Below are 25,686 nucleotides of genomic sequence, written 5' to 3'. Positions count from 1 at the left end.
TGCGCAGACTCACAGATATTGGCATGACGGAGATGGACTAAGAGTCTAACAACGATCCGATTTGTGAATCCATTTTTTTAGTAAGCTTAGTGGACGTTGTAAACGGCTGATCTGTGTACCGTGCGGCGTTGCACCATTGATAAAGACGATACAAAAGCTGTAAAATATTGTAACATATGTAATGAGAGACATGGGTAAATTATTTATTTCATACTGATATAGGCCTACGGAGAAAGTTCCTCTGAGCAACTTTATTTATTTATTTAAGACTACTGCTGATTTACAGAATTGCACCTCAGGTTGGAATTACATTTTCTGGCCACCTATGACAGAGAAAATTTAGCTTTTTGGCCACACACACCAATTGTGAGTTTGGTGTTGAATTTCACCTACAGTGAAATGACAGTGATTGATTTTAGATATCATGGGGTTATTGTGCATCTATGGGCCCTGGGGCCATTGTTAAGGTTAATTTAAGCATGATCTCTAGAAACCATACCATTTTTGCCTGAAAGGTTGACCTCAGATGAATCTTTGAACGACCCCAAGAGTATCTCAAAGTCAACCAAGAAATGGTTAACTGACCATACAATTACTAGTTTACAATGGCTATCTCAGTCTCCAGAGCTGAATCCCATCGAAAATGAGTGAAGTACTGACTGAAGGATTTTCAAATATTCTGTTTGGAAGAATGAAGATCCCCTACATTATATCCACTAATTTCTTAAAATAAATAAACCAATTAATTAAGCCATGAACTCAAAGTCACAAATATATGCATATTAAAAATAAAATAAAAAAAAACATAAAGATGCATATTCCTAATGAGGTGCTTAGTCAGCCTAGCAGGTATGAACTTAGTGATTTTTTCTAGTTACAATTTGCTGGACTTTATAATGCCACCTTGTGTTTTAATCGGGCCAATTCTTTCGAGTTGATCTCAGGATTGAGTTGTCAATGCATACACCGAGTGTCATTACTTTATGTCTAACTATTTGGGATTGATTCGCTTTTTCATAAAAGCCATGCCTGCATGCAAAATTCATTGGCTTACTTCATGCACATTTTTTTGAAGCGTAGCAGCTTTTTATGCTTGTTTTCAAGATCCACGAGTACATGCTACAAGCTGAGTTTTATGCAAATCAGTTAAACTGTCTGGGAGATAGATTTTAAGTGTTTTTATTTTATTTTATTTTATTTATTCAATATGGTGGTAAATCCACAATGGTAGACTAATGTGTCCTTCAAGCAAATGTATAATGTGTGAGAGGGGGTATCTTCTGACATTAGTTTTGTGTCAGAAGTCAAACAGAGCAAGACTTATCATTGTCTAATTCTGGGAATTCAGTTGACAGCTAGTGTGCCACAGTGTGGGCAATCAGCCCAGAATTTTACCAGTCATAGTTGAGAGGCTACCCTTTATCAGGCTGCTTATTTGCATGCGAATCAACCAGGTGAAAGTAGAAAAACTGCTATATGAACAAAATCCAAAATGGCTACCAATTAAAGATGACAGAAACCAAAACATAAATGTGCATATTTATAATGAAGGGTTTAGTCCCTGTAGCAAGTTTCAAATGTCTACACAGTAACAGTGATTTTCAGTTATTTTTTTTTTTTTTCCATTTTTAAGAATTGTTGAGCTCCCTGAGATGGGCAAGTGCAACTGAGATGGGCAAGTGCATTTAAAAAAAAAAAAAATGTTGAGCTCCCTGAGATGGGCAAGTGCTACTAGGGCTGATGATTTATTTGTATTATACATATGCATTTTATATAGCAGGCAAATTTCCCTCTGGACAATAAAGTCTATCTTATTCTGTCTTATCTAATCAGGCCAATTCTATGCAGTTGATCTCAGGGTGGGACGATCAGTATTTACTTCAAATGTCATCACTTTTTGTCAAACCGTTTGGGATTTATTAGGTTTTTGGTCAAAACCCATCCCCACATGCAAATTCATTGGCTTACTGCAGGCACATTTTAAGTAAAGTAACATTCTGTACACTAGGATGTTAGACATTCACGACTTAATGCTATATTTAAAGTTTCATGCAAACCAGTCAAAGCACCTAGGAGGATATAGATTGTTCATGGTTTAAAAAAAAAAATCAAAATTGCAGAAAATCTTGCCAGATGCACTTTTTTTAGGAAGGGGTGAATGTTTTCTTTGGGAAGAGATGAATCTAACAAAAATAATTTGGATTCTATGTCAAAGGAGTCAGGAGTTACGGCAGGTCAACGTTTTTTTTAATTATTTTCAAATGTTTACTGTAGTGCCACCAAGTGGCTAATCAAGGCCAAAATTGCTCACACGTCATTTGCAGTAACCTTCTATTGATGTTGTAAGTTTTGTAAAAAGCAACTAGGCGGTTTGCCTGAACTAAAAAAAAATAAATAAATAAATAAATAAAAGACGCTGAAGAAAGCTCTTTTTTACAGTCTCTGAGAAAGCTTAGTAGGCTAATAATAGGCCTACCAAGGAATACAATGGAGTGATTTGCACCTTTGGTGTTTGCCCCGTAAACTAGCAGGCCACTCCGTAGTGTTATCCTTGCAAAGGGAGGGTGTACTTGGTAATGAAAACGGGTTCCAATCATTTTAACACCTATATATGTTTTGGGAAATAAAATGTTGTTTAAAGAGTGATTGTGTTAGTATCAGAATAGCCTACAATTCTGACATTTTTCAGCATACATTGTAACTCTTGTGTAGTCATTATAACTGTGTAATTGTGTTTATATATATATATATATATATATATATATATTAACCATACAGATGCAAACAGATGTGTAGTAAAGGATAAAGACGAAATTGTATAGCCTCTTTTCTCAAATATAGTCAAAGTGTCTTTAGCGTAGGGTATACCGAAACTGTATTGTGGGCTACACTGGAGTCCCGTCGCCTTATCTTGAACTTTTCCAAATGTAGTCCCCCATGGGACCACAGTTATGTAATTTAAGGTTTTGTACAGTATCTCATTGGAATGAAAAGGCTGCAACACCATCTTCTGATTGGATCGCTGTAAACCGGTTTCGTTCAGTTGCACTGTGGTCGTAGCGCGCTAAAAAAAACGTCGCTAGAAATGTGGACGTCGCTTTAGAAGAGGTATCTGGAATATAATCTCGCGATTTCTTGAAACGAGAGTAAATAGTCGCCATTTTTACGGAGAGAGGGTGGAAGAAACGCGCAAAGGAGAGTCTCGTACAGTTAAGCTAGTTAGCTTACTAGCTACTTATTTTGAACTGAACCTGAATAAAAAACTTATTTATGACCATTTTGCAGTTTTTTTGTTTCGTTTTAAACCACACGATAATCGAAGAAGCAAAACGCCTGATCCGCAGCAAGCACGCCGTCAGGCCTTGGGGAATATAGCTAACCAGGCACATTGCATGTACTTAGCTAGCTAGCCAGGTTGCTGCTGATCGAGTGGGAAACCTCGCCGATTCGCTGATTTTTCCTCCCTGGAAAGCTACAATTTTGAGGATTGGCTACGTTCTAAAATGATCATAGAAAACCTTGATGCCTTGAAGTCGTGGCTTTCAAAGACCCTCGAACCCATGTAAGTAACTAACTGCATCTTATTATTGGATGGAGCTCGTTGTGTTGTTCGTGGTAGTTAGCTAGCCAGTCAGCATGCTACATAAAATAGCTAGCTAAGTTAGTTGTGTTTTTTACGGCACGCATAGTAACGTACAGCAAACCAAAGAGTATTGCTTGCTAGCCAAAGTTGGCTAACTTGATTGGGCACAAAATGGCCAATAGGTGAGGCATGCAGGTAATGGCTACTACGACTAGATTCTAATCTATATTTCTATTCTTTCTGACTGTCTAGATGGAAGTTCGATAGCCAGCCATTCGATTGTAATCCATGTGCTTTTGTCCATCGGTTATATCGTTTGCTATTTAGGTTCAGCATACTGCATCTTGCTATTTATTAAAGTTACTGATATAGCGACTCAGTAGGACGTCCGAACATTAACGTCGTTGAAGTTGGCTTCCGATTCGAAATTGCCGGTCTACCTTGAAATCGGTAGCGTTGTGCGATTTTGCGCTTTCACGGTTTTCCTTGCAGTTTTTCGAAGATCATGATGTGCTTCAAAAACATGTTTAGCTTTATACAAGTTTGTGTTGATTTGCATCTGAAATAATTTGGACGAAAGATTACAGCACCGTTTTGAAATGATCCCACTCAGAACTGTCTATAGTACCCAATACTAGGGCTAATGAAAATAGGTCTAATTTGTATTTCAGTTTGTCCCAGATATTAAAAGGTCTCAATTTCGACACGTTTATGACCGATCAGATACTGGTAAACATCTGGCTAGTTGGTGAAGTACAACTGTAGGTTTTTAAAGTAATCCCACTCCAAACTTTCTGTGAATGGTAATATCAGCCTATGGAAAAAGGGACACGTTGGAATGGAATTTCACCCCCCAGAATTCAAATGTCTCAGAATTTTTAAACTTGTTCATAATAGAGGATGTCCTGATTCAATTTGTGTAAAATATTACTGTAGTGTTTTTAAATAATCCCACTCCAAATTTTCTATTGGGTTGGGTGAAATAGTTGGGTGAAGTATCATTGCAGTTTATCCAAATTATCCCAGTCCTTTAGCTGCTGGGTGGCTCATTTGGTTAACGCACCATATTCTATTGGGGGTTGCTACAGAGCGATGAAGCGTGGACCCCTAATGGAATGAACCCTCCCATATCCTGGGCGATGTGGTTGTTAATTGCGCATCATCCTTTGAGCTACCGTCCAGTCTACATTGGCAGGGTCCAGATTCTATCTCAGACTGTGATCCTTAACCAAATGAGCTATCCAGCAGATAATGGAGTGGAATTATTTAGAACTTCTCCAGTAATATTTCACCCACCTGAGGTTAAAAGTACATCAGGATGTGGTCTATCATTCAACATTGTCAAAAGTTTGAGTTATTTCATTTAATTTTTAATAATTTCAATTAATTAAAATTTTGTGGGGGGATTCCAGTCCGTAATGTACGATAGGCCTTTATTACTGTATTTTCTTGCATAGAAAGTTTGGAGTAGGGCTGTGCATTGGCAAGAATTTGGCAATGTGATACATATCACAATACAAGTGTCACAATTCAATGTATTGTGATGCAAAAGCAATATATTGCAATTTCAGAAAATGTGAAAGAACACACCTGAATATGCATGAAATCAGAGTGAAATAGTTTACCTCTTTATTTATCAATTCTGAAGAGGAAAATAATAACAGTAAATATTGTTTGCTTCACCAATAAAGGTTCACACTGTATGCCAGCGGTCCATTGAAGTAGTCAAAAGAAAAGAACTCAAAGTCCCTGTAACTGCATCAGCTGTTCTCAATTTATAGTTGATTAGAGTGTTCTAGAACATGGTAGAAATTACCAGGAATATTTTGAATGGTATAGAAGCTTGCATTTCCTCAAAAATGTGCGACAATTTCAAGGGGTATGAATAATTTTGGACATGGCATTTTTTGTAAAAATGTAAAAAAAAAACAGAAATAGGTAACATTTTTCATTAATATCTCTAACACAATGTCTTACTGTCTTTTGTCACCTTCTTATGTCATTTCCAGCCAGAAGAAACCTATTCGTCAAATAAAAATTCACTATAACTCAATATTTAGCATGGGTATGAATAATTTTGGGCTTAACTGTAACTTTGATTCTCTATTTGTATTGCCTTTCAGATGTGATGCGGATCCTTCTGCCCTTGCAAAGTATGTGGTTGCCTTAGTGAAAAAGGACAAAACCGAGAAGGAACTGAAAGCACTATGCATTGACCAGTTGGATGTATTTCTTCAGAAAGGTATGTTGGCTTTCCGTCTTGCACGATGCCCCCGAAACATTGATACTTTTTCGGTACTGTAATGTGAAAAAACGGTTTGGTTATAGGATTTCATATTTTTGATTCCTGTCTCAAAAGCGTTTCACGTTGTGTATGAACTGGGGATCTTGTCTGTCTAGTAGTGATTTGCCTATGCAACCACAATGGGTGCAGCAGTAAGCTACTTGCATATGCTGAGAAACTTCTACGGAGTGCAAGCAGCTCGCCTCGTGCTTCACCTAAGTGCGAAGTGTGCTGATAACATGGCCAGGTTTGCAGTAGCGAATATTACGTTACTAGTTAGCTTGTCATACAGTGCTGCGAAAAAGTATTTGACCCCTTCCTGATTTCCTCTATTATTACACTGAATGGTTTTTAGATCTTTCAACAAAATGTAACATTAGACAAAGGGAACCTGACTAAACACTATTAATGAAAAAAAGTTATCATTCATATCACCCATTTGAAAATGCTTCCTATCATCTGATATCTGACTTTCACATTGCTGTGGAGGAATTTAGCTCCCTCTGTGCAGAACTGCTTTAATTCAGTCAAATTGGTAGGTTTCCGAGTATGAACTGCTGATTTCAGGTCCTGCCACAGTATCTCTGTCACCACTGTTCTCTATTTGGAGATATGGCCCTCACTATGGTTCGGTAGAGACCTGAAGCCTTAGAAATGGCTAGGCAACCCTTTCCAGACCAATATAGGCTATTTCATGAGTTTTTTTCTCTCACCTCTTCTGGAATTTCCTTTAATTGTGCCATAGTGTGCTTGTGGAAGCTTGTGGTGACTACTTCATTCTGATGGTAAGGTTCAGTAGTTGTGAGATTTAGATCCAACAGGGCTGGCTGCGATCAAGCCTGGCTGTGTTCAATCAGCTGAAGCTAATTATCAGTTAAATTTGGTTAATTGGTTGATTGAGTAACTAAGTGGGCAAGTACTTTTTCACATGGGTGATCTAAGTGTTTGATAACATTTTTCATTAAATAAATGAAATAATTATTTTAAATATGTTTTTTGTGTTCACTTGGCTTCCCTTTGTCCAGTGTTTCCCATACAACAAATTTATTTGGGCGGCTCACCCAAAATAATTTTTCGGTTTTTTGTTGATTATGTGTGTAAGCAACACACTATACTTTTGTCTTCATTATTTTTTCTTTTAAATGTGACATAGAGCCGACTCGTGCTGTGTGAGCTGGCCCTCCCTCTCGTGGCCTGCATATGTAGAGCAGAGCAGGGAGGACAGTACCTGAACGCAAAAATTAGGAGGACAGTAATCATTTATTAATAGTGTTTTATTCTGCTGTTCTTTTATACTTTATCCTTAGACAGGAGAGCATGTTGACTTTGCTTTTAAGTATTGGTATTGAGTATTATGATACCAAACCTGGTATCGGCATTAGAGTCAAAATTACGGTATCATGAAAGCTCTAGTGTGCGTATCAAACTCAGCCCCCAGCAGGGCATTCACATGTCTGGAAACTTCCTGTGTGGTGTTAAGGACAAAGTTATGGTAAAAAGAAAGGCCTCCAGCCACCCAAAAGAAGCAGCTGTCAGCTGTCCGTTTAGCTTCCTGTGCTGTCTGACTTTCATTATGAGCCAGTTCACAGCTGGGCTCTGTTGACTGAACGGTCCCTGGTGAGCTAGCCTTTCAGTGAAGAATGGCTTTCATTAGTGTTTTCTGACCAGCTCTGACCACTTAAAAAATGTTTTCATTTTTTAAAACACATTTTCAGTGCTTTTAACTCTGCAACCTGTCACTCCCACTAGAGGGCATGTGTTAAATGGCCAGACTGCTGTGGCTGTAGCTTCTCTCAGTCCCTAATGGTGCCTTTTTTGGGTTGAGAAGTCTTCTGAAATTTTTATTTGTTGAAATGGCCTTTAATCTTGTGTTAAGATTGACACTACATGGTTTACAGTATTCTTAACTTTATTTCTGAAGGATAAAGCAGCACACATCACGGTTTGGGATCTAAGCCAAAATCTGGAAAATAAAGTAATAGCTTATATTTGTATTTTTAAAATATTTTTATTGTGGCTTGGTGAAGTTCTGCATACAATGGATTTTAGTAGGCCTATTTCTTGACTATTTCATCTCGTAATTGTGTTAGCGGTTGACATCTCAGTCTCCACAGTCACCGATCCCTCTTACTCTGTGGTATACACTGTGGAAAAACGCAGTGTCAGTCAAACGTGCCCCCCCCCCATGTGATTCCAGAGACGCAGACCTTTGTCGACAGGCTTTTCGACGCTGTGAACTCAAAGAGCTATCTACCTCAGTTCGAGCAGCCCACATCCACTGGAAGGACAGAACTTCACCAGAGGCAGGATAAAGACGACCTGAAAAAAGATGAGGTGGGACCATTTCTGCCTGATTTTGTCAATGTGAGGTGTTACTTCTGCCTTCTAGAAGGTTCAATGTGACAGTTCAGCTTGTAATATTGTATGTTCCTTAACTGGTAGAGCCTTTTCAATAAGGTGGATGGACGGATATAGATTCCTACAGCTGGTCTTGGTAACTTGGTGACTGTTAATTGTTTTGTTACTGACTGGCACATGAAATTGATCCGTTAATGACATGGCACCCTTAACGCAGGTACTCTGCACTGCTTAAGTGCAGGTGTTGAGTCAGATGTGGAAACACTGTCTCATTGTGAAACGGAACTCTAGATGCTATTTTTGAGCCGTGAAACATAATGCAATCCCAGCAAATGTAGCCTGCTAAATGTGGACTGATTGAAATGGTGCCAGTACGACTGCGCTACATGTAGCTAGATTTATGTGTTAGGTACTGTGGTGCTGTTGGTAAGCATCCTGTTTAAATCGTGCACCGGATTATCCTGTGTAGTTTAGCAGCAGTGTAGTACAGTGGTAGCAGTGTAATGCAGCGGTCAGGGAACTGGACTTGTAACCCAAAGGTTGCAGGTTCAGTTCCCAGGTCCAGGATGACCGTTCTTCCATCAAGCGCCTTTGTACTCTTGAGCAAGGTACTTCACCTGATTTGCTTCAGTTAGATGTCTTCATTGGTGTTTTCTGAATTGTCCAGTGTTATCAATTATTACAATAATAAGTACATTGTCATTCTAGCCAGATGAAAATTTTGTTTTACCTGTTTTCCAAGTTGCTAAAAATAGTTTTGATGTGATTTGTGCTGTGGGAATTTTTAATTGTAATTTTGCATTAAACTCGTATGTAAAATGTTGGGGGTACATCATGTACATTACAGGCATTTTAGCAGACGCTGTTATCCATAGCGACTTACACAACTTCTTTTTACATAGCATTTACATTGCATCCATTGATACAGATATACTGAAGCACTGCAGATTATGTACCTTGCTCAAGGGTACAACGGCAGTTCCCTACCTGGACCAGTTCCCTAACCATCATACTTTGCTACCTTGGGCAACCTGGGCAACTGTAACGCATGAGTAATGATGTTTGTTTAAATATAGACTTACCTTGCAGTGAATTGACGATATGTTTGTATAGCTGGATTTGTATGCAGTGTGGACACTCTCACTGTGATTACCCTCACACCTCTCTGAATATGCTGGGCCGTGCTGTGGGAAAATACATCCTCCAGGGCATTAATATCAGCATTTAAGTGCTCTTCAGGAACGTCACTGAGTCTAGTTTTGGGAATGAGTGGATATGCAGAAATACTAAAGCTCACTTTGGGGAGATTTCATGTTGAGGTGATTAAATTATTTAGAATCACTGTGCTGAATCTGTAGAGGCGGATAAGAGATTAATTCAGATGTTTTAGTTCTGCGGGCTGTGTTCTGCAGCATGCTCTCAGGCTGTGTTCAGTTGCGTTGAGCTGTGTTCAGAGGCACGCGCTAAGGCTGCTGGTGTTGTGTGTTTCGCAGCCAAACAAAGAGGATGAGAGGGAGAAGAAGTTCTCAAGAAGGGTGAACCACAGCCCCCCCCAGTCCAGCTCGCGATACAGAGACAACCGGTGAGAGAGCCATGTTACTACAGACACACACACACACACACACACAGCACTGCTTCTGTACAGGCAAAACCCCCTCTCTCTGCAGCCCTAAGCTCAGTATTATACTTCACTGCTTGCTGTAATGCCTTGCATTGTAGGTAATGGATGAGAGCAACTCTGATTTGATTCACGGCATGTCAGTTTTGTCACAAGCTAAAGAGAGGGTTCTTGTTCAGAGTCATTTTTCTTTTCTTTTGTGTTCTTGAAATGGAAGCTTTCATCCATGGACTGTGTTCCAAAATGTGAATACCAGCACCAGTTCCTTCCTGACCTAGACTTTAATTTACATGATAGACAAGATCATTATCTTTAATGTACTGTTTTAATATTCATGTAGATGGCATTATGTTTAGTTTAAACAATTTACTGCAGTTTGAGTGGATAAGTTATCTGTTCTTACCATATTAGTATTAAAAATGTTTTTTTTATTTTTTAAATTGTAAGTTAATGAAAGTTGCCCCCTTTTCATGGCCTGAAACAGACGAGGGGATGACCGCAAGAAAGACGACCGCTCCAGAAAGAGGGACTACGACCGGAACCCACCAAGGCGGGACTCGTACCGAGACCGCTACAACCGCAGGCGCGGTCGCAGCCGCAGCTACAGCCGCAGCCGAAGTCGCAGCTGGAGCAAGGACCGCCCGCGTGACCGGGAACGTGACCGGGAGAGAGACCGCGACAGAGATCGCACCAGGAGCCGGTCCAGGAGCCAGAGCAGGACCAGGAGTGGTGAGCCTCTAAGACCTGACACCAGAACTGTGACCTGACCCGGTTTACCGGGACTCATGCCGCAGAGATATTCTTTCTGTGCCCCAGTAAAATAATTACTAAGAGTAAGTGTGGCAAATTTGGTGGTCTGGTGATGATTATATTCTATAGTGTAGAATAGTCCCTCCCACCACTATCAGAGTCATCACTAATAAAGATACTGCCACTGTTGTACTTGGCATAAATTTTTACTTGATTTTAACGGATTTTAGTGCTGGGGGTCTGTGCCCTTGTAGACCCTTAAGCCCCGCTAACCTAATACTGGTTTATATTTTACTTGCCTGGAGAGGGGAAAATCCTTCCGTCTAGGAATACCTTACATCTACTGCTACTATGAAAACTGTGAAATCCCTCTATCTGTAATGCCCTTTTTAACAGAAAAGTTTTGGTTCAAATGTGTAACGCCATTGTAATTCCTAAAGGGCACTGCCCTGTACTTGCAGAAAAGGACGCTGGGAAGCCCAAGTATGAGCACGAGCGGGCGGAGCGGTGCGAGCCGGTGGAGAGCTACACTCCGGCGCCCCTGGTGGCCGGTGCCGTGTCCAGCCACTTCCCCGTGCCCACGCTCAGCAGCACCATCACCGTCATAGCGCCCACTCACCACGGCAACAGCACCACCGAGAGCTGGTCGCAGTTCCACGAGGACCACCCGCTGGAGCACGGCTCGTACGGGAGGGGACCTCCCCAGCGCAAGCGCTGCCGTGACTACGACGGTAACCCAGGATACTCCTTTACTGTGACCTCAGTGCTGTGTGCATGTCCAATCATGTGTCATTAGGCTGACTTCAGAATAGTGTGCATCAAGGAAATCGATGTAACAGTTTGGGTTTGTTTACTTCGCAGGTCTTGATACCCAGTTCTGATTTTTTTTTGCCTGTGTCCAATTTATTTGACTGTCTGTTTACATGTACTTTTAAATGTGACCCTTATCCAATACCTGTGTTAAGATAGTTTACATTTGAAACAACCCGCATACATACACAATGGTTTGGTTACCCAAACGAAAGTAAACAACCAGGCAGGCACAGCCATTTCGCCATTTGTAATGGACACAAACAAGTCTGACGATACAGGATATTGCTTTCCAAAGCATCTTTTAGAGGTCTGCTACGAACATCCCCTGTATATTGGCCTGCATTGACTCTGAGCCTCAACAGGATTCAAAGTCACGTGACCTTGATATTAGTCCGCTGGCCTAAGGCTTCGTCTACCATTTCACTTATTATAGCATTTAATGTTTCCGACGGAGGGTGGTTCTGCTCGTTACGTTGCACGTTTTTCAAATGCGATAAAGTATAAGAATATCTCATTTTGAATGACGTGCAATGTGCAATGACCTGGAAGTTCCAATCTGTGCTTTTAGATGAGTCACATTGGCAGATATCAGATTCCTGTCAGAACGAGTCTGAAAGTATCTTTATTCCATGCGCTTGTTTCCTGTTTACATGTTCGTAGTACATATCTGATCTGTGGCGTGTGAGCGGAAGATCAGAATTGGGTCACACTTACCAGGCGGTGTAAACGTAGCCAAAGAAAGGTCCACATGGACTGCTGTGGGCACTCATCCTGTTGTTGATAAACTGAGTGCCAGTGTAGTATTGAGCGCTAGACGCTGCAGGTTCCATTTCCCAGTGGGGCAGTGCAGTCGCACCCTTGAGCTAAATTTGAGTTGCTCCAGTAAGTATCTAGCTCTGTGAATGGATTGCCTGTAACATACAGAATAGTGCGGTATGAAGGCTTTAGCGTTTCAGCCTCCCAGCTGCTGCACTTCCCAGCGGTGTTTTACAGGGTGAGGTGCACACTTTGATGGCGGCTCTTATCTGATTGTCACTTTGCCTATTTCTAGCTGTAGCAGTATCTGCTTATGGTGTTAAATGCACTTCTGCAAGTTGCTTCGGTTTAAAGCCTCTGCAGAATGGCTAAATTGTAAGGTATGGCAGCTGTGCTCGCACACGATGCGCATCATTAACTAGATTAGGCATTGTTTCAAGACATTACTGGTGCTTGGAAGATACCATCTGGAATACAAAAGTGCAGTTTTGCACCTGTGGCAGTGTGCACAGGGTTGCTGATGAAAGTTATTCTTCAGGCATTATTTTGTGTAAACATTAGGTGGACATATTTACTTTACATTATCGTCTCCTGTCACCACGGTGACAGTGTTCCTAATGTGAGCGGCGTGTCTGTTTCTCTCTCCAGAGAAAGGCTTCTGCATGCGCGGGGACATGTGTCCATTCGACCACGGGAGCGACCCCGTGGTGGTGGAGGACGTCAACCTTCCCAGCATCCTCCCCTTTCAGGCCCAGCCCCATCCCGTGGTGGACGGCCCGCCCCCTCCTGGGCTCCCTCCCCCTCCTCCTCTGATGACGCCCCCGCCCGTCAATCTGCGCCCTCCCGTGCCCCCGCCAGGCACCATGCCCCCTAGCCTCCCGCCCGTCGCAGGTATGCTCGGGGAGAGTCCGTCTCCCGGGAAACCACGTGTACTTACACCCGCCTGTGTCGGTTTTAAGCACGTTCATCACAGGGGTGTCAACCTCCAGTCCTGGATGGCTTTTATTTCTGTAGGTTTTGTGGTTTTTCTTTTGAGTTTTGGCCTTGGGCTCCAGGTGTGTGGTCTCTAGCCTGCGGACTGCTTTAGCTGTTCAGTGATGTAAATGAAGTGCTTAAAGGATAGGTTCATTTTACAGCCCCGGTCCTATTGAATATGAGATTTATAATGGTTTTTGAAGGCCTGACTACTTACCCCACTGAAAGGCTTCTGCTGAGGGGTAAGTTTTGCAGTACTGAAGCTCTCAGTGAGGTGTGCACGATTATAAATGAAGGGAAACATCATTTCAAGAGCCTGGGTTGAATGAAAGTGAACCAGTCCTTGAAGTATCTTTTAAGTGCTGAAACACTGCAGAACACAGCAGATGCTGTGACCTTGCAGGCCTGGAGTTTGAGATCTCCAGCTTATAATGGTCCTTTGCATCTGTTCCAGGCCCGCCTCCGCCCCTCCCGCCCCTGCAGCCCTCTGGAATGGATGCCCCGCCCAACTCCATTACCAGCTCTGTGCCAACCATCGTCACGTCAGGGGTGCACCTGCCCCCTCCCCAAGCCCCGCCTCCTCTCCTCACGTCAGGTGAGCTTCCCCCCGGAAGAAGGTGTATGCTAACACTGTGCCTAGAACTTTCAAAAGGAGTTTAGGGGTTTACAGATTTGATTCCTGCATGGGGGCTAATGTGGTGGCTCTTGCGTACAAATGGAGGGTAATTGCTGTATTTCAGAAGCCCATTTAGTCCTTGAATAGGCTGCAGTTTCATAGCCTTCATGCCGTCTGGTGTAGAATTGTCCATCCCAGGACCTGAGTTTCCTTGTCGCCCTGAAAAATGCTGGGCTTGTTTGGTCCAGTGTTTGTGTTGACTGAGCTATTCTTTTCTGCATTCCACTGTTCTTCTAATGTTGTGCTTGATTGCCTTTTAACAGGTTGGGGAGTGATTCTCCAACCCTCCCCTTTTTAAGAAGTAGTCTGTTTAATAATTTAAGTCATTTGTGAACAGCAGAGTAACTGTTTGTAAGTGGCACTACACAAAAATAAAGATCGATAAGATTGATGTGAAGTGTACCCACTCCACGAAGGTAAGGGTTTCTGAAGAGTGAAGATGACAGCCTGTGTTCCTGTGGCTCTCTCTCGCCCCTCAGACACGTACGAGCACGACGTGTACAACCCCGAAGCGCCGAGCATAACCAGCAGCGCCCGCCCCATGTACCGGCACCGGGTGCACGCCCAGCGGCCCAACCTCATCGGCCTGACCATGGGCGAAGACCTGCCCCCCCGAGGTCTGAGTCCTCTTCCCTCCTCCCGCTCCTCTCTTTCTTTCTCCTTCCCTCCCCCCTCTTTATTCCTCTAGAGCAGTGGTAACTAACCCTGCAGGTTTTCCTTTCAACCCTAATTTGGCACACCCGACTCTACCAATTAGTAGCTCAATGAAATCTCTGTCTAAGCTGTTGAATGAGATGTGCTTTGTTGGGGTTGGAGTGAAAACCTACAGGACAGTAGATCTCCAGGAACATGGTTGGTTACCACTGCTCTAGAGTATAGATGATGTTTTTGGTAGTGTACTGAAATAAAATGACTTAAGGAAATGCAGCCAGTCATCACGCTTGCAGAAATGCACATGATTAGCTATGTGCTACAGACACAGCAGACACAGACATCCTGTATCAGTTAGCACAGATACTTTACAGTGGCCTAGCTGCGCGCGCTCCTGTACTCCTTTAATAAATGGGATGATGTAATGTCTAATAACGCCGTTCCCTGTGCAGCTGCTGCCGGCTCACATTTCGGTAGCGTGGGCTCAGCGCTCTGCGGCCGTGCCTGCCATGCGTCCCTCCTCCCTGTTTCACCCGCGATCCATTCCGTCTCTTTCCAGAAAAGCCCATGAGCAACAACAACATGAGGATAGTGGTGGAGTCTGACCCCCGGAAACGGCCCGGGGGCCACCTCGACGGAGGGGGCCCCCCAAAGAAGCCCTGGTTTGACAAGTACGCGCCACGCCTCTGCTTCACTGTTAGAGAGCCCGGGCTTTCTGCTGAGCGGGCGCTTTCCTTAGGGGTGTTTTAGTCTGTGTCTGTCAGGTCAATATCACAGGGTTTGCTTCTGGATTTAGGAACTATACGTGAGGAACTGTGTCTATGACTACAGATCACCTGTCCCATGGCCCCTGATCACTGTCAGTTGGAATATGAACTTGAAAATGAGAAATTGTACCAAATGTCATTCCTTGCCAGTTTGGATTACAGTTGGTGTAGTTACTCCAGTAGCTCTCTTGGGGGCAGTGTTGTGCAACAAACCTGCCTGGTGTCTCAGGCAATCAACATTAGTCTTTAATTTTGACTTTTAAATTGGTTCCAGTGCTATCTTTTTCTTTGCAAACAGTTTGTCCGTTAAGCGTTCACTAAATTATTACTTGCATTTATTCGTAAATTCATAGTTTATTAAAATAATTCCTCACGAACAGAGCAGTGTATGCAGTCTTCATGCACATTTAATATTTTTGCTGTGTTTTCTACGAATAATTCAGTCCTCGCCTCTATTTTATGATCATTTGGAATTCTTTCATGTGAAAATGCTCACTCACTTACAGTATATATTTGTATGGTATATGAGGCATAATAATGTAATATTGTGAATATACCCCCATGAAAATGTGATATTCTTGTGCAGTTATGTCAGAGAATAAGCTGCAGTTAGGGTTAGGATGTTGAAGCTGCAGTGTTGAGTTGGATTCCATGTATAGCTGAATGCGCGTTTGTGTTTGCTCTCCATAGGCACTGTTTCAATAAGCCCAACCACCAGGGGTTTCACAAGAAGATGGCGCCTCTGAACGCCAAGCTGGACGTGTGGCAGATCCCCGCCGAGCTGAACAACATCAGCAAGCTCAACGAACACTTCAGCAAGTTTGGAACCATCGTCAACCTGCAGGTGAGTCTTCTTCTCAATCTTGGCCATGTATAGCAAACAGGATGAACTGAGAATGCATTGTTTGGAATTACACCCATCGTGTCTGTTTCTTAAACGAAGTGCCACCGTATCATACGAGTTCATTTTACCATATGGTCTGTCATGCTAGCTGACTTATCTGGGGTATGTTATGTCTCTACCCATGTATCCAGCTGACTGATGTGCTTGTGGTTTGCTAACTTTAGGGTTCCCAGGGCCTTCCCCGTCTGTCTTCAGTGTTTTCACGTACGCCTGCGTTTGTCTTTATTTTCTTTAATAGGTGGCGTACCGGAACGACCCCGAGGCGGCGCTCATCCAGTTCTCCACACACGAGGAGGCCAAGCGGGCCATCCTGAGCACCGAGGCCGTGCTCAACAACCGCTTCATCAAGGTGTACTGGCACCGGCAGGACCTACCGCCGCAGGCCCCGCTGCAGACGGTGCGGTTACCCGCCAGGCCGCCACGCCGCCACCCCTAGTTACCTGTCCCTCAGCTGTCCGTCACCTGCCTGTCACCTGTCTATCACCTGTCTCTCGCCTGACAGCGGCTCAGTTTGTGGCCGAGGGAATATCTAGTGCCAGATAGTGGCAGGTTTTATTGTACTCACTAATTTTTATCACGTTCCTTCAGATTTGACCGCAACAGTAAGCATCCAAATAACAGTAACGGTTTCCTGCAGTTCAGCATGGAGTCAAATTGTGGAGGCATTTTGCCAGGCCAGTATCGAGCTTGTATATAAGTCCTTAGTGCTCTAAAACACCTACACAAGTATTTAGAAATGTTGGGCTGGATTAAATACTGGTCCCCAACAGAGACCTGCTGTACAGCTTTATAAACCTGCTTCAACCCTGTTTTAAGTCTGTCTGTCTGTCTGTCTGTCATCTATCAAAATTTAGCTACTTGCAGTTCCACAGTAAAAAGTTCTAGTGATACTTAGGTGTACCTAAGTACCTAAGTAACAGCGCGGTGGTTTCCATGCTAACGCAGTCCCATAGTAACAGCACTGTGATGCGTATTTATCCCAGGGCCTGCAGTCGGCCCCGCAGGCCCCCGTGGCCACCCTGAAGCAGTCAGTGAAGGACCGCCTGGGCCCCATTCCCTGCAGCGACCCCGAACCCTCACAGGACCCCAGCGTGACTGCTACGGTGCGTGCGCGTGCCTGCCTGCGTGCGCGTGCGGCGTGTGGCGATCAGCCTGCTCGACTGCGTACACTTTTAGTGCAGCACTGTGGGAAAGCGCGTGTCCTTATCGCATGCGCTGTAATGCTATGAAATGACATGGTGCACTGTAGCTGTAATAAGAAATATTCCTGGTCTTTCTCTTCCCCTGATTGAAACGGTGTAACACGCATAATGCCTGTGCTGCTAAGTGTAGCCAATGTCCTCTCACTGTGAGTTGTTATGGATTTAAGACATTATTGTACAAGGAGGCCGAGCGGAAACCTCCAACCTCCAATTAAGCACGCCTGTCTCCTTGTAAAACAGTTTGTCATTTGATTAATAAAACTGTTAACACAGTTGACCTTTGAAGAAAGCCAAAAAAGAATAATTCCCTCATTTAGGTAATGCTTATAATTCTGTACTGGTGTTTTTAAAGGTATTTTATTTATTAAATTTTTGATTTCATTAATATATTTGCAGAACACGGCAAAAATGTCGGTGAAAGACCGATTGGGACTTCCCCCAAAGCCCTCAGTTCCCGGAGGAAAGGTATTGCACGATTTCTGCCTAAATTTAGGCAAAACCTGGTTTGACTACTTGAAGACATTGGTATTAATATTACAGTGAAATGCAGTTTGTTTTACAACTTTTATGTTTGTGTGTGTGTGATGGGAGTGTAAATGTTGCTGTTGCTCATGCTTTGTTGTTCTCCTGCCGTGTTTCGCAGGTGTTTTCCACGTCCACGGGTCTGACGAAAACCGTGTACAACCCAGCGGCACTGAAAGCGGCCCAGAAGAGCCTGCCCTTCTCCAACACCGCCTTCACTGAGGAGGCTCTGAAGAAGAAGCAGGTCTGTCACCCTCAAAGTCATGGACACCTTTCCACCTGTACTCTGAGAAAGGTCACAATAAGCAGCAGAATTCTTAGCTTTTGTTATTGAAGTTTTTTGAGTTCTCCAGTAAATGGACTATAGTTATAATTTTGTAAGAGTATTAAAAAAAATAAGCTTAAAGGAGTTAATAGATGAGCTTTTTTGGGTTTGAGCTTCAAAAATCGATACGTTTGACTCGTGCAGGTATAGCACTTACCTGAAGTTCTGTCTCGTATGCTTGTGGCATATTATTTGCCACATATATTATAGTATTAGTGATTGAGTTTTTTAGTGAATCGATTTTCTCTAAAGGTATTATTTTTAATTGTCACTTGGGGACTGAGGAATTTCTGTTTTCCTTCTCACTCGCCTTCAAGTCATTTTTTGAATTTATTCCTCCTCTAAAGCAAATGGATTATTCCTGGTGTCTGACAGGTCCTTTAAACGTTATTGAGGTTTTCACATTCAATATCAATAGCTGTGAAAATTATTTCCATGTGAATTTTATAAAGCACTAATTTTTCCCGATATGAAAAATAGTACCGAATGGCACTGTATCACTCCAGCATTCTTCTTTCTGCCACTAAGCGGCTCTGTAATCATTTTGGCAGGAGGCTCTGAAGCTTCAGCAGGACGTCCGGAAAAAGAAGCAGGAAATTCTGGAAAAACACATCGAGACGCAGAAGGTGAGTTTGTCTCAGGAAATCCTGAGGTGGAGTTTTATTTCATAAATCACACTCAAAAACTACATCATACGTTTTCAGAGAATGTTATTTGGACGTACCTCAAAGCCTGTTTGCAGAAGTGAAGGATGACGTGTTCTGTTTTTGCCATTAGCTGCTGATCTCCAAACTAGAGAAGAACAAATCCATAAAGCCTGAGGACAAAGCTAAAGTGATGGAGACTCTGACCATGCTGACGAAGAACATAACCAAACTGCAGGCCGAAATCAAGGCCGTCTCCAGCGGAAACGCTCAGAAGGTGGTGAAGAGCAAAGCTCAGGTGGGGTTTTAACGATGAAAGGCTTCAAAGCTTTCGACATGCCCCAGGATTACCTGACCAAACGAATGAGTACTTAAAGTGCTGATTATGCACTTTAGCTCTAATGGTTGGATCAGAGTTTAGCCGATAAAGGGCTTGATGGAAGTGTTTTTAACCCAGCAGCAACTTTGAATTGGTGTTAGAATATATATATTTTTTTGGAATTAGTGTGTGTGCACGTGTGGGCATGTATGTGTTTCAGTTAGCTTTATAAATGTGTTTTTCTGTGTTTTCTTAATTTGTGTGTGTGTGCGCACACATCTGTGAGTGTGTGCATGTGTGCGTTTGCGTGCCTGTTTAAGCTAGCTTTGTAAATGTGTGTGTTTTCGGTCTCGCCGCAGGCGCAGAAGGAGCTGCTGGACACAGAGCTGGATCTGTATAAGAAGATGCAGGCTGGAGAGGACATCGCTCAGCTGAGGATTAAATACACTCAGCTGCAGCTGGAGGTGACTTCACTCTGTTATTCTCCTCCTCGCCACGCTGAGCCGGTCCTGCAGCTCCCCGTCCGGCCACACGGGGGCAGTGCTGCGTTTGCGTGCGGACGCCTTCCCGCGCGCCGCTCGGGCGGTTTTACGGCCTCGTCTGCGCCCAGCTCCGCAAGATTTAAGCCGCGTTTCCACCGAAATTACCCGGAACTTTCAGTCCCAGGAACTACTTTACCAGGAACTAAAAGGTTCCTTCAGCCAATGGTTGTCTGCGTTTCCACCGGGGTCTAAAGTACCGCGAAGATTAGGTAAATTAGCCCACTGACGTTGTCGTCGGTCCATCTGTCATATGAGTTCTTCTGTAACCCCATACTACCACCGAAGTAGCCTACATTATTTTCTAATAACCGGGACAGCCCGGAGGGGTTTATTCCACTTATATACAACGGGTTACCAACAATGACTATATATGGTTACTTTTGTATTTATTGATTTTCATATATCCTCTCAAACACATTCATTAACAGCAGAAAACATGCACACGTTGTAAACAATTAGCTGTTTTATTACTTCTCGTCGTCAATTCCATATAGGCTAATCGCAAAATGACAAGAATAGAACGAAAACTCGGACTTGCGTGAAAATGTAAATTAGTAGTGGTACAGCCACCGTTGCTTTCCTTCGAAGTTACTGCTAGCCGAGCAGCGACGTGTGCCCTCCAGATGCGAACCATGCACCATAAATGAGTCCATAGTCTTCCTGGTCTTTTCGTGGAATTGAAAATGGCAGTAAAATTGAGTAAAATTACGGCAGTCTGAAAAAGCTAAAGGGAAGATTACTAGAATTAACCTGCTATTTTACCCGGATAAAAAGTGCGGAAGGTGATTTCCAGTTTGCTTGTACTGTATCACCAATGTTAATCGTGCAGAACTACCGCATACCTCACATAACTGTATCAAACGTTTTGAGTCAATTACAACGGGCTAACAAAGAAAATCCGGAAGAAAATATTCAGCAACCGAATTAATCCGTTTGAATGTTTTGGTAGCCTACGTAATATGCTGTCCCAGCACGAATGCTTAGCATTTTATAAAACGAATACTAAAGCAAGAAAAGAACAGAAGAGCACACGTTATAATTCCAAGACGTTGACAGGTTATAACCAAAAGTAGGCTACTGCGCCGCATAACATACAAGTTTGATTTGAAGTTATTATGAAAATTAATTGGTTTGCGCTGCATATTTTCAAACATGGCGGGTAATGGCGGAAAATAAATACAACACAAACGCTACGAGTACTCGACCAATCAGAAATGTTCAGCGCTGCAAGCTCCACCCAAAAGGTTCCTGTACTTTCGGAAAGTACTACCCCCGAGCAGGAACGTTTTGGGGGGTAAAACAAAGCCCCCAGAACTAAATTTAGACCCTAGTTCCTGCGGTGGAAACGCACTGAGTTCCTCAAAAGGTTCCTAGTTCCGGGGTATAGTTCCTGCGGTGGAAACGCGGCTTTAGAGCGCTGATGTCCCGCCCGTCGCAAACTAATTAAGTTTTAAACGCGAGGGCGGCGGACGGAGCTGGTCTCCTGTGACCTTTTGGGGCTCGAGGCTGTCTCTCTGGGCCTGACGCTGTCACAAACAGCTCTCTCTCTCTGAGGAAACGCGCAGTCACTGTCGACCGTGTTGATGGTCTCTTCAGTGTGTAGGGTTTAGTGCGCTGTGCTTAAGTGCAGTGTATGACCAGTAAGAAAATCTCAATAAAAAGGGATCCTTTAGACCAGGGCTGCACAGACCTGTTCCTGAGTATCTGCTGTCCTGTAGGGTTTCACTTCAACCCTTACACAGTACACCTTATTCTACTAATTAGCAGTTCAACAATATCTCTATCTTTTGAATGAGGTCTGCTGTTTTAGGGTTGGAGTGAGTCAGGCAGCCCTGTCCTAGACTATAAGACCGCAGATGGAGATTCTCAGGCTTTTAGGTGACAGTAGTAAGTGACGATTTGTAATTGATTGAAGTTGGTATTTATCTTAGATGAGTAACGCTGCCATCTTGTTGTGTTCTGCTCCTGCCAGGCCGCCAAGCGAGGGATTCTGGCCTCGGGACGTGGGCGGGGTGGCCACGCCCGGGGCCGTGGGTCTCATCGCAGCAGGGGGCGGGGCGGGAGAGGGCGGGGCAGGGGGGCCCACACCCACGCCGTCGTCGACCACCGACCGCGGGCGCTGGACATCTCGGGGTTCACGGAGTCGGACAGAGTGGACCTGCTCCCTCACTTTGCAGTGAGTAAATAAATACCACGCGCAAAAGCACTCTAGACCAGCAGGGGGAGCCGCGTCTTGTAAGAAATTAGACCGGGAAGTGTCATTGTTGGGAAAAGAGACCTATTGATACAGAGTTTTTGTGTGTGACAGCCAACACATAAGGTAAATCCACAAAATTAACTACAAAATGCTAATTTTCATAGTAGAAGAGAATGACTGAGTTTGAGGACAGTGTTTAAGTGCCATAGAACACTTGAGGGTATTGTTTTAAAAGTTCTTTAAGTATGTCTTGGGATTTTCATCCCAGAGTCATTTCTCAGGAATGAGAAAAGAGCAAAGGAAATGTCAGTTTAATTAAGATGCAGGACAAAAGACGGGTTTTCAGTCAGCCACAGAAGATGAACAGTGCCTCCTGTGGTGAGCTCCTTGCACCTCTTATATCTGCATAATGTGACATAGTGTGGAAGCTGAAGTATTGTTACAAACTTTTTTATTTCTGCTGCAGCAATTTGGTGAAATTGAAGATTACCAGATTGAGGAGTCCAGTCAGACCGCGGTCATCACCTTCAGCACCAGGGCGGAGGCGGAGCTGGTGAGTGTGGGCCAATCCCGTTTGGCTTTGCGAGGACACACAGAAAGAGTCTCTGCAGGGCTGGGGGCGGTTCCATTTCAGTCCTTTCAGTTCCGCAAATGAATTTCAGTTCAAGTTCAATTAATTGGAAAACCCCCACAGAACGTTACACGGATTGAATTTCAATTCACTGCCTTAATTGCCGCAATTGAAATGGAATTGAAAAATTGGATTTTTTGATGGTTTGGTGTGTTGCTGCGTATCCCACCTCGTTGCTTAAAAATACGTGTGCGTGCGTGTGTACTTATGTTGTATGTGCCTACTAATGTGTGTGTACGTGCGTTATGTGCATGTGTGTGTGCGCGTATGTTGTGTGCGCACAATAATGTGTGTGCGTGTGTGCATATTTTCTTTGTGCATACGTGCGTTGTATGTGCATACTAATGTGTGTGTACGTGCGTTATGTGCATGTGTGTGTGCGTGTATGTTGTGTGCGCACACTAATGTGTGTGCATATTTTCTTTGTGCATACGTGCGTTGTATGTGTATACTAATGTGCATGCGTGTGTGCGTGCATATGTTGCGTGTGTATACTAATGTGTGTGCGTGCATATGTTGTGTGTGCATACTAATGTGTGCATGTGTATACTAATGTGCATGCGTGTGTGCATGCATGCATATGTTGTGTGTGTATACTAATGTGTGTGCGTGCATATGTTGTGTGTGCATACTAACGTGTGTGTGCATATGTTGTGTGTGTATACTAATGTGCATGCGTGTGTGCGTGCATATGTTGTGTGTGTATACTAATGTGCATGCGTGTGTGCGTGCATATGTTGTGTGTGTATACTAATGTGCATGCGTGTGTGCATGCGTGCGTTGTGTGTGTATACTAATGTGCATGCATGCATATGTTGTGTGTGTATACTAATGTGTGTGCGTGCATATGTTGTGTGTGCATACTAACGTGTGTGTGCATATGTTGTGTGTGTATACTAATGTGCATGCGTGTGTGCGTGCATATGCTGTGTATATACTAATTTGTGTGTGTTTGCAGGCTGCGGTTCATGGGATGAAGCTGAATAATCAGGAGCTCAAGCTGGCCTGGCACAAACCTGCTGTCCCTCTCAGCACTGCGGACCCTGATGAGGCCGAGCCTGAGGAAGAGGAGGTCAGTCTGCATGCACACGCACGCTCACACACACACACACACTGAGCCTGAGGAAGAGGAGATCAGCATGCATGCACACGCACGCGCACACACGTGTATGCACTCTGAGTCTGCGGAAAAGGAGGTCAGCATACATGCATTCACACGTACATGCATGCAGTCACATATGTACACATACGTGCGCATGCGCACACGCTCCAGTTGATACAGACGGGTACGCTCACTGGCGCATTCTAAATCGCACACAGGCGCATGTGCGCTCGCTCGCTCGCTCGCTCACGCTCTCCCATCTGCCCTGTGTCTTCCTCAGTTCCCTGAGCAGTCCCTGGTTGATGACGCCCTGCTGCAGGACGACGACGAAGAGGACGACGACAACGAGCCGCGGTCCTGGCGGAGATGAAGAGGACCACCGCTCGCACGATTTACTTTACTTTTCAAAATGGTTGTTTTTAACAGCGAGTTTCATTTTGAGTAAACCTTAACATTTAATACTGTTTTGCAAAGCAAGTACTACTAAGTGTACCGAGTGTGAGTTTAAGTGTAAATACTGCAGGAGTATTAGAGCTTTTTACATGATGCTCAGTAGCCTTGAATGGCTGCTCATTCAGTTTTTCAGTTTTTTTTTTCTTTTTTCCTTTTAATTTGGTCTAATACATTTGACCAGATTTATTTTATTGAGACATGGTTCCATACTATGGAATGGATATATGTTGATAACCCTAATGAATGTGTGAAGTTTAGAGACAACCATGAGACTCTTTGAGTAAAGTTGCAAAGTAGGCTTTACTGTGTATAATTAGCCTTTTGGTAGTTGCTTTTGTGTACATATTTTATGTATGAATTTTAATGATTTGTATGATGGCTTTGCTTCGATCCTTTCTGCCTTTATTTTGAAATGTAACAATAAAGAATTGAAATGGTCTGAATATGAACTGCAAACAAAAAAGTAAAAAAAAAAAAAAAGAAATTTGAAAAAAAAAAACATTGGAAAAAGACAAGGCAAAAAGAGGGAAAAAAACACTCTTCCCAAAAAAAAATGCAGAAAAAAATAAAGACCATTTCAAAACCCCCACCCCCCATTCCACAAAAAGAGCAAAAATCCATTTGCCCCCTCCCTTGAAGTGTGTCTGTGTGTGCGTGTGAATGTGTGTGTGTACGCGTGTGTGTGTACGCGTATATGTATGTGTTGGTGGGTGTGCATGTGCGTGTGTGTGTGTATGCGTATATGTATGTGTGGGTGGGTGTGCGTGCGCCAGGAGTGGGGAAAGCTCCCAATGGTACAACGGTAAGGACATGATGTTTACATTTCTGCTGTGTGAAAAATGGCTTCAGGTCCACATTAGGGCCCTGACCACGGTATGTTACTAAAGGTAAATATGTGGAGTAGTGAGAGAATGTGTGTGTGTATATGTATAATCTAATATTAGGATGGATGTACACCTGTATTTACTAACAATGGAGTGTTTGAAGACGTGTAGATTGAGTTTGTGATTTCAGGAATTCTATGTTACAGTCATTTTTCCTCTCTACAGATCAGCAGCACGTTTGTGGCCAGGAGAAATCGTCAGGAGTAGGACGTGCTGTCTATGCGTTAAGGTATGTGTACACACCCTTAATATAAAGTGAGCAAACCTTCCAGTAAGGACTTCACTGTTGAACACAGTGTACAGTATGTTAGTAGCCAAAATGTTCCATGTCATCACTACTTTTTAGGAATCGGTTATTAGGAAGAACGTTGCATCAAATGTCTCTGTTTTTCTGAAACTTGGAGCATGTGTTAATGTGAGTCAAGAAAGTTGTACTTCATTAGTAATTGATATATTTTAATTGTTTGTTTCCAGGATGTTCCATGTCGGCACCAGCCAAAAGGCACTTCCTGTCTGAACACTGGAGCTCTGTTGAGGAGGATGACCCCAGAAGAGTTGGATGAAAAGAGAGATATCCATCTGTGTGAAGTCAAGAATATTAATACAACATTTTTGTATGTTCCTGCTTGTCGCTATTCATGACACTTGATAAGATTTAAGGCATTGGCCATAATGACATTGCAAAACAAATTGTATTTCAACTATGTTTCAAGTAAAATAACTTAATTGA

At 43.2% G+C, this 25,686-nt stretch overlaps 1 protein-coding gene across 1 annotated transcript; it reads left to right on the top strand.

Moving 5' to 3' along the window:
- The first annotated feature begins 2,911 nt into the window (after positions 1 to 2,911).
- rbm26 (RNA binding motif protein 26) lies at positions 2,912 to 25,686 on the top strand. Its single transcript, XM_064311703.1, has 23 exons — positions 2,912 to 3,562; positions 5,707 to 5,825; positions 8,065 to 8,201; positions 9,719 to 9,807; positions 10,328 to 10,572; positions 11,055 to 11,324; positions 12,811 to 13,053; positions 13,592 to 13,732; positions 14,293 to 14,430; positions 15,024 to 15,135; positions 15,922 to 16,075; positions 16,374 to 16,532; positions 17,119 to 17,238; positions 17,734 to 17,802; positions 17,981 to 18,103; positions 18,736 to 18,810; positions 18,962 to 19,126; positions 19,507 to 19,611; positions 21,662 to 21,865; positions 22,353 to 22,439; positions 23,476 to 23,589; positions 23,900 to 25,185; positions 25,431 to 25,686. Exons 1-22 carry the CDS (start codon positions 3,504 to 3,506, stop codon positions 23,987 to 23,989), a joined length of 3,018 nt encoding a protein of 1,005 aa, XP_064167773.1. The 5' UTR covers positions 2,912 to 3,503; the 3' UTR covers positions 23,990 to 25,185; positions 25,431 to 25,686.

This window comes from Anguilla rostrata, chromosome 15 (genome assembly GCF_018555375.3).
Source record: "Anguilla rostrata isolate EN2019 chromosome 15, ASM1855537v3, whole genome shotgun sequence".
NCBI classification, from domain to species: Eukaryota; Metazoa; Chordata; class Actinopteri; order Anguilliformes; family Anguillidae; genus Anguilla; species Anguilla rostrata.
The sequence above is the reverse complement of the archived record's forward strand: the minus strand, read 5'-3'. Positions and strand labels throughout refer to the sequence as shown.

Coding starts and splice junctions, on each gene's coding strand:
- rbm26 (XM_064311703.1), top strand. CDS start 3,504: ATGATCATAGAAAACCTTGATGCCTTGAAGTCGTGGCTTTCAAAGACC. Junction 14,431..15,023: donor CGAAGACCTGCCCCCCCGAG/GTCTGAGTCCTC, acceptor GTCTCTTTCCAG/AAAAGCCCATGAGCAACAAC. Junction 19,612..21,661: donor ACACTCAGCTGCAGCTGGAG/GTGACTTCACTC, acceptor TGCTCCTGCCAG/GCCGCCAAGCGAGGGATTCT.